A 14,136-nucleotide genomic window follows, 5' to 3' on the forward strand; every position below is an offset into this window, starting at 1 on the left:
TATGAATAGTGATGCTTTGAACATTTATATGGAGTTTTTGTGTGGAGGTATGTTTTCATTTCTCTTGATTATATATAGACCTAGTAATTGAATTGTGGGGTCGAGCAGTTTATGACGTTTAACTTTTTGAGGAACTGCTAAACTGTTTTCCAGATGGTTCTACCATTTTACATTCCCACCAGCAATGTACACATGTTCTAATTTCTCCACATCTTTACCGACACTGTAATTATCTTTTTTATTTTCACTGTTCTGGTAGGTGTGAAGTAATGGTATCTTATTATGGTTTTGATTTTCATTTCCTTAATGAGTAATGATGCTGAACTTTTTTCTTGTGCTTAATATGGCTATTTGTATCTCTTTGGAGAAATGTCTATTCAGATCCTTTGCCCATTTTTAAGTTATTTGTAATTTGTCTTTTTATTGTTGAGTTGTAAGTGTTCTTGACATATTCTGTATACTAGATATATGATCTAGGTATATCCAGATACGTGATTTGCAAGTGACTCTTCTATTGTGTGGTTTATCTTTTCACTTTCTTTATATGTTCATTATAATGTCCTTTCCACAAAATTTAAAAATTTTGATGACAATTTTAACTAGTTGGCTCTACATTGCTGTCAGAGGCCAAGCCTGCTGTAAGAATCTGGGCTGCTGTCCTGGCACGTTCTGGAGGCAGCGGGTATATTTTGAGGGACTCTGGGAAGGGATTGAATACTGGCCTGAGCTATAGCCTCAAGTATAGGTATCAGGTATGTCACTTTGAGTTGTGACTGAATATAGGGTATGGACTCCCCCAAGTCAGGGGTTTTGAGAATTTCGTTTTTCTTGACTTGGGTGACCTTCCTTAATGGCTGCAGAGTTCACAAGGATCTGTCACCACAGGGGTTGCTTTGTTGCCTGGCCTCTGGTGTATATAATAATAAATATATATTGAATAAATGAAGAATAAGTGCCTAGAACTGCCAGAACTTAGAAATCTTGGTAACTGCCAATATTTTTATTGTGAGTGGGCTCAGCTCCTCCCTTAAGTCCTCTTCCCAGGACACCCTTTTATAGCAAATATTTTGTTATGCCCTCTTCAAAATCTTGAATTCAAATTCATTGATGATATAACCTCTTATGCCAATACTTTCCCCCAAACTTGATGTAGTGATCTAACTAGAATAGGAAGAAGAAATTGAAAAGTAATTTTTAGTAAAATACTATTTTATATGTGCCTGTTCAGACAAGTATGTGATCGGCAACTAAAATTCTTTAGCATTGGTGTACATTAATTAATGGTTCTCGAACTGAGTGTATGTACATTAATGCTCGAACTGAGCATCAGAATCACCTGGAGGGCTTGTTAAACTGCAGATGGCTAGGCCTCACCCCCAGCAGTTCTGGTTTAGCAGATCTGGGATAGGGGGTGAGAATTTGCATTTCTAACTGGTTCCCAGTTGATGCTGATGCTGCTAGTTTGGGGACCACACTTTGAGAACCATTACCAGAGGGACCGTTGCTTTTTTCCAGGGTAGCTGGCAACTGATAAACTTCCAAACAAACTATAGTTTTCTTCAATTTACAGAGTAGGTTGTATTTCTGGAAGATTGTGCCAAACTGTGCAAAAAATACCCTGTTTACACATATAATGGACGTATAGTTTCTAGACTTAAACAGTTAATGACCGATTTCGTACCTATATGAGTGCCCAGGAGAGAGTCCTGACTAGTGCAGGACGATTTCTTACCGGAGGGGACGGCTCGTTGCATCCCTGGCTCTCGCTCAGGAAATGACAGCAGTGCCTCCTGATCCCTGAGACAATCAAAAAAAAGTTCTCCAAACTTCCCCAAAACATCCTTCACAGGCAGTGCTGCCTCTGTGGAGAACCACTGATATATAGGATTCGTAGCTGACAAACATTTCTAATTTGTGACTTCAGGGTGACGCTCAAGGCTCTGTGTGCCTCTGAGCACACAGAGGGACACCTTACCTTAAAGTCTTTAAAGGAGTTTTTTCCATGTTGTGCTGCAGCACAATGAGGGATCAAAAAATGAAAAAATACAAAGAAAATGGGATCTATTTTAATAGCTGAGTTTTACTTGCAAAGATGTGTATATATTTATATTTATATAAAGGTTTTATGTTCAGCACATGCTTATTTCTTTCAAAAGCTAGGCATCGTCTCTTAGAAATGATTCTTTGGAAACATTTTTATGGGGAAAAAGACCTCATTTTGATTGTCAACATTTGTATTTATTGGACGATAACCCTCCATAATGAAATGTGGGTGATCTGCCTTTTTCTTCTTAGCGCACAAGCTCCAGTCGAGTCGAGTCCACTCTTGCTCCTCTGTCCTGTCCCTAAGGCCTGGCTCATTTCAGGATGACACTAGAGAAGGGAAGTGCTCAGCCGGGCTCATGTTCATTTAAAAGACATGTGCTCAGCGCATTCTACCCACGTTTGACTACTGTCAGAGTAAAATCTTCAACGTGAAGTTGGGTTGTGTTTTTAAACTGAAAAACGAAAATGGCAACAACCACAAAAACCATCAGCTATCCTTACCATGATTTTGTTTGATTGGATCGATATGTTTGTTTCCTCCAACTCAGGACGGAGTCTGGCGTATAATAGGCATTTAATAGATACTTGAATGAATGTATCTGTAGATTATAATCGCCATTAACTTTCTAGCTTGGGTGCAGTATGAAGTAAACTGATATTGAGATTTTGAGTTTCTCGTCTCCTAGGTAGATAGCACATTTGTTTGGTTTAAATGTTGAAGGAACACTGGTTTATGTCATTTTAACTATTTCAGGGTGGATTCATGCTGTGCTCACCTCTCAGGACTGTATGGCTTTTGGAGGGAACTTTCTGCACAACCTTAACATTGGCATGCAGCTCAGGTTTGTATCATCAGTAATTTAAAGGATCTTTTGTTTTTACTTAAATAGGACGTCGTTTTAAAGTTTCAAAAAAATAAATTCAGCAATACATTTTAATTGAGATTTCACGGAGCGGTCCTGAGAAATTATTTGGAATAGGACCTTTAAACAAATGTATTATCTTAAAATTTTGTCAGGAAGCTTCCTTGATGCACTTCACCTCTAAAAACAAAAGGAATCAAAGAATCATTTATTCCAGTTTGAGACTAAATATATCGATGAATTTCAAAATATTGTAAAAATACGTGGGCCCTCTTCTTTGACTGTTTTTACAGTAAGGAAAATGAACGAGCCCCGCAGACTCAGGTGTGACCTGGTGCTGCGGGCAAGTAATTCTCAGTTAGTGTTGCTGAACAGCTGTTTTACTTTTGCTGTGGGTAAAGGAGTCACAGCGGTTTCCCCTCCTGAGAATTTGACCTTTCAATAACTCTGTTCCCCTTGGTAGCCAGTAGAATGTTACCAGGCTACACTCACGGCTTACGGTAAGATGATTTCTGGTTGATGAACTGCATCAGGGCTGGGGGACATACCTGGTAGGAAGCCATATCTTTGGGCTTTCCTGAAAGTGGGGACTCCTGTAATTTGGCATGCCCCTGGGGAACCTAGGAAGCTGTGTGTCTGTGGAGTTTTTACAAGAAATATTGACTCTTACAGTGCAGGAAGCTCTAATAAGCCAGGGCACCTTACACACCTGTCAGATGTGAATCTTGTTTCTTTACCTGAACTGTCCCTGGGGGAAAGGTGGCTCCTGGCTGTATGGACAGCTGCCAGGACTCCCACGGAAGACTGACACTGTGACAGTTGTGGTTTCTGTCTTCTTCCCGATTGTGTCCTTGAACCTGAATGCTTAGTAGAGCCTAAAGAAAACTCCCTGAGTGGGTGTAGCAGTGTTGTCCAACTCAGGGAACTCTCTTCTAAGCATACTATTTTACTTATTACGGTGGAACCCTTATAAAATTCTTTCTGCTAAAACTAGGATACAAATCCCACGGTTCTGATCTTCTGGAAGACCAGTGTGATTCTTCAGCAGTGTACTGTCAGATTTGTTAAGGTCAGACCTGGATCAGATCGCAGTTCATCTTACCCACATGTTGGCGGTGCTCGGTAATCCACACTGTTTGACGGGGCTTATCTGCCGTGGCCGGCTTGCTGCTATTTCCCTTGAGTTGATTGCCTTCATTTAACTTTGAAATGCTAACATTAATACTAAGTTTCTTCAAATTTTATTTAGGTGTTATGAGATGGAAAAACGGCTAAAAACACCAGATCTTTTCAAATTCCCTTTCTTTGAAGCCATATGTTGGTTCGTAGCCAAAAATTTGCTGGAAACCTTGAAAGGTAATTAATAATTTGCACATTATGATGTATGATGTTTGTAAATTCCACTAAAAGCCGCTGATAGAAAGGCCCTTTTTTCTTATGGTGTAACTGTTGTCCCTATTTGGCTTTTTAAATGCACAGTTTCCCCCTGCCAAGAACCTTTTTAACAAATGGGAGTCTCTGGTCCTTGGCCTTAAAAATCAGGCATACGAAGAGCTATATCAGAACAGCACAGGTTATACTGAAAAATGTTCATTTCACCTTGGACTCTAGTAGCTTGCACATATTGTTAGGCATGTAAAACGGCCTCCCTCACAAAAATGAAGTTTAAGCTGTTACTGTAGTGTGAGTTTTTTATGTCCTAAGAGAATCAGGTAGTGCCGGTTTCATTGCCTTTATGATGATTAGGCTGGCCAGGTTAAGGCACCAGTCGGCGCAAAACAACTGAATGTCAAGCTATGAGTCTGTTGTTGAAGAAAATGCTTTTTGGGGAAGGGGAAATTCTTTTATTTAAACTTAGAAGCCACTGGGGGCACGTAGGTGGCTCAGTTGATTGAGCCTCTGACTTCAGCTCAGGTTATGATCTCACAGTTCGTGGGTTCAGGCCCCGAGTTGGGCTCAGTGTTGAAAGCTCAGAGCTTGGAGCTGCTTTAGATTCTGTGTCTCCCCCTCTCTGCCCCTCCCTGCTCATGCTCTCTCAAAAATAAATACATGGTAAAAAAAACTTAGGGGCACCTGGGTGGCCCGGTTGGTTAAGTGTCTGACTTTGGATCAGGTCATGATCTCACTGTTGGTGAGTTTGAGCCCTGTGTTGGGACTCTGTGCTGACTGCTTGGGGCCTGGAACTTGCTTCAGATTCTGTGTCTCCCCCTCTTTGCACCTCCCCAGCTCATGATCTGTCTTTCTCTGTCTCTCAATAATAAATAAATGTTAAAACTTTTTCTAAAAATATTTATAAATGTCCTTGTTTTTTTGGAAATAAAACCCTGATAAGAGATAAGAGATTGGCAGTTCAGTACTCAGAAAGTTCAGAGCCTTTTTCCTTTTCTCACTAACATACACCCAGCCCTGGAGTGGTCCTTTTCCTTTTTTTTTCCTTTTTTTAAAATGTTCATTTACTTGAGAGTGAGAGAAAGAGAATGCAAGCAGAGGGGCAGAGAGAGAGGGGGACAAAGGATCCAAAGCGGGCTCCATGCTGATAGCAGAGAGCCCAGTGCGAGGCTCAAACCTGCGGACTGCAAGATCATGACCTGAGCCAAAGTCAGACGCTTAACTGGTTGAGTCACCCAGGTGCCTCAAGTGATGTTTTTTCCTAGTGTCCAAGAGATGTTGATCAGTCAGCCTTTTAGAACAAATTAAAAAATCTATCTGAAAGACAAAATCTTGCTGTTCCTCTTGCACCTACAAACAGCAAATTGTTTAGAATAATGACTTAGCCTTTGTCTTAGGCCATTGAGAGTTCAGAAATATTGAGGTCTGATTGAAAACATGACCCTATACAGTAAAGACTTAAAAAGATTAACTATAAGAGGATATTGGTAGGCCAAGTTTTTAACTATTTTCATTTCATCAGTACAGGATCCGTATGGGATTGGGTACCTAGCAATAGTAGTGAGTCAGTCAAATCCCACTAAGGCTAGGGTAAAGTGGCCATGGTACCAAGTGCCCGTGGCCCTAGGCATTCATCCTGGAAGCAGGAACGGTGGTCTGGTTCCCCGACATTATGTTCTTTCATCCCTGACCTTTTAACTTGCCGTTGTGGCCCATTACTTACCAGCTCTCAGACTGTCACAAGGCTTATGTGATGGGTAAAATGAGGAGAGATTGTATGAAACTTGATTGTGTTTAGTGTCAGTAATAATAAAGCAATGAGCTAATTTTGGACTTGTATAAGTAAATTAGCCACTGGACAGAAGTAAAACCTTTTGTTTTTGTTTTATCTTACCCAAATTTTAGACATATAAATATAATAGATTATCTTTTGTGTGAGTTTTAAATAATTACTTCGGTTTAAAGACTTGAAAAGGTATGAGGGGGCCCAGGTACATGCACGCGTGTGTGGTGTTTACCTTTACAGTCATGAAGTATGTCATGCCTGTAGCTGTCATGCCTGTGTAGACCACACACTGCATACACACACACGATCTTAACAGTTGGAGTAATTGCAAGGCTCACCTGGGTCACCTGTGAGCATAAACAGCCTTGCCAGGACCTTTGAAATGTCCAGTTCTTTTTCCCATCACTCCCCCTGCCTTCCCTTCTAGAGAGAACCGCTATCCTGACTTTTGCGATAAACCTTGTCTTCGGTTTTATCACTTCTGTCACAAGTGATAAAATAGTGCAATGTTTTCCATTTTTCGGGTTCACGTGACTCGATCCATACTGACATTGTTTTGTGACTTGTGTCTTCCTCAGCCCTAAATGAGCTTCCTTTTGCCTTGAGCGCCTAGTACAACTACGCTTAGATATCATTCCATTTCTTGTTCTTGCTTGCCTTTTGTTTCACTTTTTCCTCTCTGGTCACTTGGAAGTCACGTGGTCTGATAGCCGGTGGCTGCTCAGCGTCTGCAGTTCGCCCTGTTCCTCCATTGTAACACCTGTCCCCGCTCCGCTTCTGTTCCCACAGAGCTGAGAGAAGACGGCTTCCAGCCTCAAACTTACCTGGTACAGGGTGTGAAGGCACTGCATGCTGCTTTAAAACTGTGGATGAAGAAAGAAGTAAGTGTTTTCTTTGGGGGAAACGATGGCTACTGTTTCCATTGGCGAGATCTAAAGCAACGGTCCCCATGCCGCCGCAGCAGCACTTTGAGTGGCCCAGCCGAGGGAATGGACGCGTTAGTAGGCCGTGCGGTGTGTCGTACTCGGCGTGCGGAAGTCCTGGCTTGTGTTTTCACTGATGAGGATAGAGTACCCAAGTGCTTCTTTAATCTTTCATCTGGAAAAGGAAGTAATTCAAATATATTGAGGATACTAAGGGACGAACATGTAGATACAGAACAATAAGTAACTTGAGCTTGTCTTGTATCGTGTGCTAAATCACTGTACTTAGTCTTTCTTTATATCCAGAATCCTGTTTAGTTCTCAAATCAAATATGGCTGTGGTGCCATATCCCTTATCCCCATTTTACATATGGAGAAACTGAGGTTCAAAGAGTTGTATGTAACTTGCCCAAGAATACCAGTGGATCTGGGACTAAAGTTGAGGCTCTGCAATGACAAAGTACTCCTGTCCTGTAAAAATGAAGGAAAAGGGAGGTCAAGTTTCAAGCAGGAGCTTCCATTTTCACTAAAATGTGGTCTGTTGGCATTTGAGTCCTCCTGCCTCCACGAGGTCATCCCAGATCCCCATTTGGAAGCCGCGTGTCCTTCCCTGATGCTTAGTAGCATGTTTCTTATGCCAGTGGACTTCTGAGTAATGTCTGTAAGGTAACATAGTCATATCCCTGTTACTAGGTGGTGAGCTCTTGAAGAACAGGGACTGGCTTATCTTTATTTCCTTCTGGAACTTGACATGCAACTCTTTAATAGGTGATAAATATGTGAGCTGATGAAAATACATTCCCATATTAATTTTTTGAATGTCCACTTCAAATAAAAATTCTGCTCTTAAGAGATACTGGAGACAGTAATTAATAGGTTACCCTTCCAATAATTGTTTTACTTCTTTTCACTGTGTTAACATTGCTACATACCGTCTAGAGCAAGGCACTGTGGGAGCATTGGGGAAAGAGAAAATTATGTCTTCCCGTGCCAGAGATGTCATCATCTAGATGACACATAAAAGCATAAACAGATTACAAAACTGTATAACCAGATCATAACAAAATAAAGGATGTGTTGCAAAACCGTGTAATTTGTTTCCTGAAGACTTCAGTTAAGTTGTTCTCAAACTCCTGTTTTCATCAGAATCACCTTTAGAGCTTTAGAAAAATAAACTCCCTGGACCCTCCCTGAGACATACTGATTTAATGGGTTGGTGGTAGGATCTGAATCTCTGTTTTTAACAAACTTTGTAAGTGATTTTGATGCCCAGTGAAGTTCATCAACAGTAAATCCTGTTAATTCATCACACTCGCAGTGCTTTTAAAAGGGTAATGTTTGCTTGCTCTGGGAGGAGAGGCAGCTTAGTCTGGTGGTCAGGAGCATGGACTCTGGAGTCAGATGTTTGAATTCAAATCCTAACTATGCTGCTCATCAGCTAGTGAACCTCTGTGCATTCTTTCCCTCCGATGTAAAGTGAGAACAGTACTGTCTTTGTCGTAGCGTTGGTGGGAGGGTCAATGAGGGCACAGTCACCTAACAGCGCAGTACCTTGCCTGGCATGTAGTTAGCCCTTATTGTTACTGTTGTGACTAGTTTGTTTTAATACGTTTCACTAAAACCAAGGAAAAGATGTAAAGCAAAACTAAAATTGGTATATCAAATGCATCTAAAGAATCAAAATGTTCTTAGGTATAGCAGTTAAGATTTAGAAATACATAAGAAATTCTAGCCGTAGTTTGCAGTTGGATAGGTACGGTTTCTCGGCAGTGCCTCTCTCCTACCGGTGCGATCTTTTCCCTATTAAATTAGAAAAAAAATTTACAAAAATTTATTCAGGTTAGACCTCCCATATGAAATAGAATCATTTTAGTGCCTGTGTTCCCACTTAAAAATCTTTATGTACTATGAATTAAATGCTAGACTTAATTAGTCACTTTACTAATTATAGTAGTAGTTAGAATTACAGTGGGTTTGAGGGATAGAGTACAAGTTTACTTCTCAGTATAAAGCAGAGTTCATGTAAGACCGTCAGTCCATCTTTAAGCTAAGAGGATTTTATGTTAATAAGGCTCTCCTTAAAGAGTATTATACCAACAATGTGAACTCTGAGACCTGGCTTATTAATATTTGCTTAGAGAATCCAAAATTTGTTTAGTAAGTTAGTTTTCACTTATTAAAGTATAAGTAACTTTGGTTGTCTTATCTTTGTTAACCCAAATCCAGCTTGTATCTGAACATGCCTTTGAGATTCCAGACAATGTCAGACCTGGACATCTTATTAAAGAACTTTCAAAAGTAATTCGCGCAATAGAGGTAAGAGCAGATGCTATCATGTGAATGCTTGGTCACTGTCTGCTTTGAGAAGCAAATGCACCCACCATCACATACAAACATTTAAAAGCCCTTATGCTCTTAGAGGGAATAGGATGAGCTGCATCTTGGAAGAGGATTCAGGTGGTTCTCAGGCTTCCAAGGTCCTACAGAGAAATTTAGAGTATTATATCAGATTGAGGATATGAGGAAGTGGTTACCAGGTTACTTGAATTTCTTCAGCTTACTCCAAGAATAAAAAAATATAAAATAAACAAAATTTCAGATCCCATTACTTTCTGCTATGCAGAGATGAATATGTGTTAAGTAATTAGAGAAAGAGAGAAACTGTATGGTGAGTGGAGCCAGGTGAGGCTGGTTGAGAGAGAGGGCTGCTGCTGGTGGGGCGGGGCAGGGAGGCCCACGTGACTGAGGTGTCCCAGCAGCTTGGTTAGGGACATGCCCCTTGATAAAAGCTCATATACTCTGAGATTGGTTGTTTTCATTTTTTAATTAGAAACTATTTTTGGTATTAAAGAATGTAGGTTTTAATTAAAGTAATTCTTCAGCAAGGTGGCTCTGTTAGTGTCTTGCTTGAAGTGAAAGGAAATTAAGTGGAGGAATGGAGGCTAGCTGGTAATTTAACAGCTTAGATTCAGGCTGTGTGTGGGGAGTGGAAAGAGGCATACATCTAAGAAATAATGAAATGCTGTGTTTAATATCCTTGGATAAAATATTTCATATAATTCTCAATGTGTTCAGATATGGTAAAAAAATATTTTCTGTTTTTAAAGAGTGGTGGTAATTGCATGTAAAAAGATTTTATTTATGCATAGATAGATTTTTAAATTGAGTCATGTATATAATCTCAAATATAGTGTAGATGCATAAGTATATATATAAATCTCATTTGTGATAACCAAAACTAAGACTATACTCAATAAGAAAAGTATGGGCCTGAATCTAAGCTGTTAAATAACAGGTAGCCTCCATCCCTCGCCTTAATTTCCTTTCACTTCAAGCAAGACACTGGGTGGTCAGTTGGTTGAGCATCTGACTTTGGCTCAGGTTATGATCTCACAGGTCCTGAGTTTGAGACCTGCATTGTGCTCTCTGCTGTCAGCGCAGAGCCAGATTCAGATTCTCTGTCCTCCACCTCTCTGCCCCTCCCCCACTCAAATACATGCTCATGCTCTCTCCTAAAAATAAATAAACATTAAAAAAAAAAAGAAAGGTGTGAGTCTATATGAAAAAAAACTATAAATCATTACTAAGAGAAGTGAAACAGCAGTTGAATAAATGTCATTTCTGAAATGTGTCAATTCCAAATTAATATTACAGATTTTAAATGGTGAGATATACCTGGAAGAGTAACTGGGCAAAAAGAGCCAGCAAAGTGTTGTTGTTGTTTTTAACTGGAGAGTTGAGCGTATAGAAGGCAGTAAAATGACTGTAGAAAAACGTGCCAGGAAAATAAACAGGTATTTCACTAAAGAAGAAATAGAAATGACCAATAAAAACATGAAAAATGTTCTCAATATGTGAAAAAGTATTCAGCTACATTTTGCCAAATAATTTATGATTTCAAATGATCATATATCTAATTGGCAAAGATAAAGTTCTGTATTCTTGTCCTGCCAGTCAGGAAGTGTAAATTAGCTTGTGCTTTCTAAGTGTTGTATCCCTTAGCTGGGCACTTTGACTTAATCAAGTAAAGAAGAGGATTCTGGCTACACTTGGTATATTGACCATACCTACTTACAGCTCTCACCTCTTGGAGCCAAAATGATAAGAAAAGAATAAAAACGATATTCCTGAAGACAAGAGATGAACTCCAGCATGAATTTTTGGAAGCTGGAAAAAAGTATACAAGTGATCACCAATTTAGCAGGCTAGAGAGAGCCACAATTTGTGGGCAGTGGGTGAAGGCCAGAAGAAGCAGGTCTTCCTTGTAAGGAGAACCTTCATACAGCTCGGGAATTAGGGAGGTAGGACCCTCTGTATAGAAGAGTGGAGGTGGGGTTGAGAACAGGATTGATTACAGATCTGTTTAAGAAATGAATTGATCTCCAAATCCCTGTCTTAACTCATGCCAAAAACTAGAGGTTTAGTGGTTTGTGAGGGTGAACTTGAGGCTGGACTTTGGGATGCTGAACCCAGCTGAGGGACATGGGTACATACTGAACACAAGAGGATTAAGTGACAGCCTACTGTGAGTGATTCTTTTTCCACCTGACTCTCCACAAACACCGGCACCCTGGCCTACACCTCCCAGGCCAAGGAGAAGATCCGCTGATAGTGACCATTTGAAACCTTCCTGTGGAATAACCCGGGCAGTTTCCTACAGTGAAACCCACCACTTGACAAAGCCCTACTTACACAGAGCTCCCAAGTAGCTTTTTTCTTTTTACATACAGTGAAATGCATAGATCATAAAAGTATAGTTTGAGTTTTGACAAAAACAGACAGTTGTGTAACCAGTACTGTAACTGAGACATATAAATCATTTTTGTCACCCCAGAAAGTCTTTTCTCCCCATTCTAGTCTAACGGTCATGAGCCACCACCATTCAGACCTCTCTGGCTCTCATCATGGATTACTTTGCCTGTTCTTGAATTTCAAATTAAGAACGACCATGTAGTCTATAGTATTTTTGTGTCTGGCTTCTTTCAACTTAATGCTCTTGAGTTTCATCCATGTTGTTGCATCTGCCTGTAGCTCTTTTGTGGTTGTTGAGTGTTATTCCATTGAAGGAATATGCCATGATTTGCTTTCCATTCTTCTGTTGATGGATATTTGGGTTACATACAGATGTGGCCAGTATGAATTAAACTGTTATTAACAACCTTGTATGTCTTTTGTGGTAAATATAGGTTTTCATTTCCGGCGGGGGGCGGAGGATGGGAGTAGCGTTATCACGTCATATGGTAATACTGTTTCGTGGTGGTGTTAATCTGCATCTTCCTGAAGATGAATGATGTTGGGCACCTTTTCTTGTGCATGGCTATTTTTATATATCTTATGAAGTGCCTGTTGGAAGTTTTTTCCCATTTAAGAAATTAGATTGTTTTTATTATTGACTTGTAGGAGTTTATTATATATCTTAGACACATTCTTTTTTTTTAATGTTTATTTATTATAAATAAATAAAACTAACTTCTTTGTGAGAGGGGCAGAGAGAGAGGGAGAGAGAGAATTCCAAGCAAGCTCCACGCTCAACATAGAGCCCGATATGGGGCTTGATCCCACAGCCCTGGGATTGTGACCTGAGCTGAAATCAAGAGTCGGATGCTTAACCAACTGAGCCACCCAGGCGCCCCTCTTAGACACAAGTTCTTTGTCATTTGGCCTGCATGCATTCATATATGATGAATATAGTGAGTATTTACCCCCAGCCTGTAGCTTACCTTTTCATAATCTTAATAGTGGCTTTTTATAAGCAGAAAATTTAATTTTGAAGAAGTCCAATTTATAAATTTCTTTACTTTTATAGTACTTTTTTGTATTCACCTAAGAAATCTTTGTCCACCCCAAGATTTGAAGGTACTTTTTTTTTTCCTGTAAGCTTTTACATTTGGGTAAATGGACAATCATGAATTTTCATGTATAGCATAAGGTAAATTAAGACATTATCCCCCCTCCCCCCAGTATGTTTATCTAGTTCTCTTGCCACAATTTCTTGACATTAATTAGCTTTTTAAATGCTTTCTCTTTGGGGGCACCTGGGTGGCTTGGTTCGTTGGGCGTCCAACTTCAGCTAAGGTCATGATCTCACCATCTGTGAGTTCGAGCCTCGTGTTGGGCTCTGTGCTGACAGCTCAGAGCCCGGAGCCTGCTTCGGATTCTGTCTGTCTGTCTGTCTCGCTCTCTCTCTGCCCCTCACCCACACTCATGCTCTGTCTCTCCTTCAAAATTAAACATTAAAAAAGAAATAAAATAAAGTAATAAATGCTTTTTTTTTTAATGCGTGGAGAACCAAGAAGAGTTTTGAAGGCAAAGACCAAAAATAAAAGAAAAAAAGAAAAGTATTTGAAGGAAACAACAACCAATAAACAAATACATCTTTAGGCCAAAACCCAAATATAATTGATATCTTTGAGAGAAAAGAGTAAATAAATACTGCTTCCGTGGGAAAAGAACAGGTGGCTATAACAAAGAATATTTAAAAAAGAAAGAAAAGGGGTTCTTGGAAATTAGAAATATAGTAGAAACAATATAAAATCACTGAAAGATAAAATTGGGAAAAATCTGCCTTAAAGTTAAAAAATAAAATAGAAAAAAGACAAACAGGACAGAACATTTAGAAGGCGTTTTACATAGTCACCATCAAAATAGTAGGACGTCCAGAAAGAGGTAACATAGAAAACAAGGAGATCATCAAAGGAATAATCAAAGAAAATGTTTTAGAATTCAAGGACATATGTTCCCAGATTGAGACCCCTATAAAATGCTCAGTACACTGCGTGAGAAAAGATCTATGTCAAGGCCCACAGCAGTCACATTATAGAATATGTAACAGTATATTCTAAAAAGCATTAGGGAAATATGAGTTCTATACAAGGCATTGGGAATCAGAATAGTATCAGATTGCTCAACAATGACACTGCAAAACTAGAAGAGAGTGAAGCAAAGTCTTTTAACATTCTGGGGGAAGAGGGTGGTGCAGGTGCTGTCAGCCTACAAAAGTCTGTATTCAGTCAGCTATACTTTTTTTTTTTTAATTTATTTATTTTTTATTTATTTTATTTTTTTTTCCATAATATTTTATTGTCAAATTGTTTTCCATACAACACCCAGTGCTCTTCCCCTCAAGTGG

General features: G+C 39.6%; 1 protein-coding gene across 2 annotated transcripts in view; it reads left to right on the top strand.

The window, feature by feature from the left end:
• KDM7A (lysine demethylase 7A) overlaps positions 1–14,136 on the top strand; it is a 97,240-nt gene that overhangs the window by 64,837 nt on the left and 18,267 nt on the right. For both annotated transcript variants that reach the window (XM_029922675.1, XM_029922678.1), the window contains 4 exons: positions 2,801–2,888; positions 4,159–4,265; positions 6,874–6,965; positions 9,234–9,323. In XM_029922675.1, coding sequence (XP_029778535.1) covers positions 2,801–2,888; positions 4,159–4,265; positions 6,874–6,965; positions 9,234–9,323 — 377 coding nt within the window. The remainder of the gene's footprint in view (positions 1–2,800; positions 2,889–4,158; positions 4,266–6,873; positions 6,966–9,233; positions 9,324–14,136) is intronic.

This window comes from Suricata suricatta, chromosome 2 (assembly GCF_006229205.1).
Source record: "Suricata suricatta isolate VVHF042 chromosome 2, meerkat_22Aug2017_6uvM2_HiC, whole genome shotgun sequence".
NCBI classification, from domain to species: domain Eukaryota; kingdom Metazoa; phylum Chordata; class Mammalia; order Carnivora; family Herpestidae; genus Suricata; species Suricata suricatta.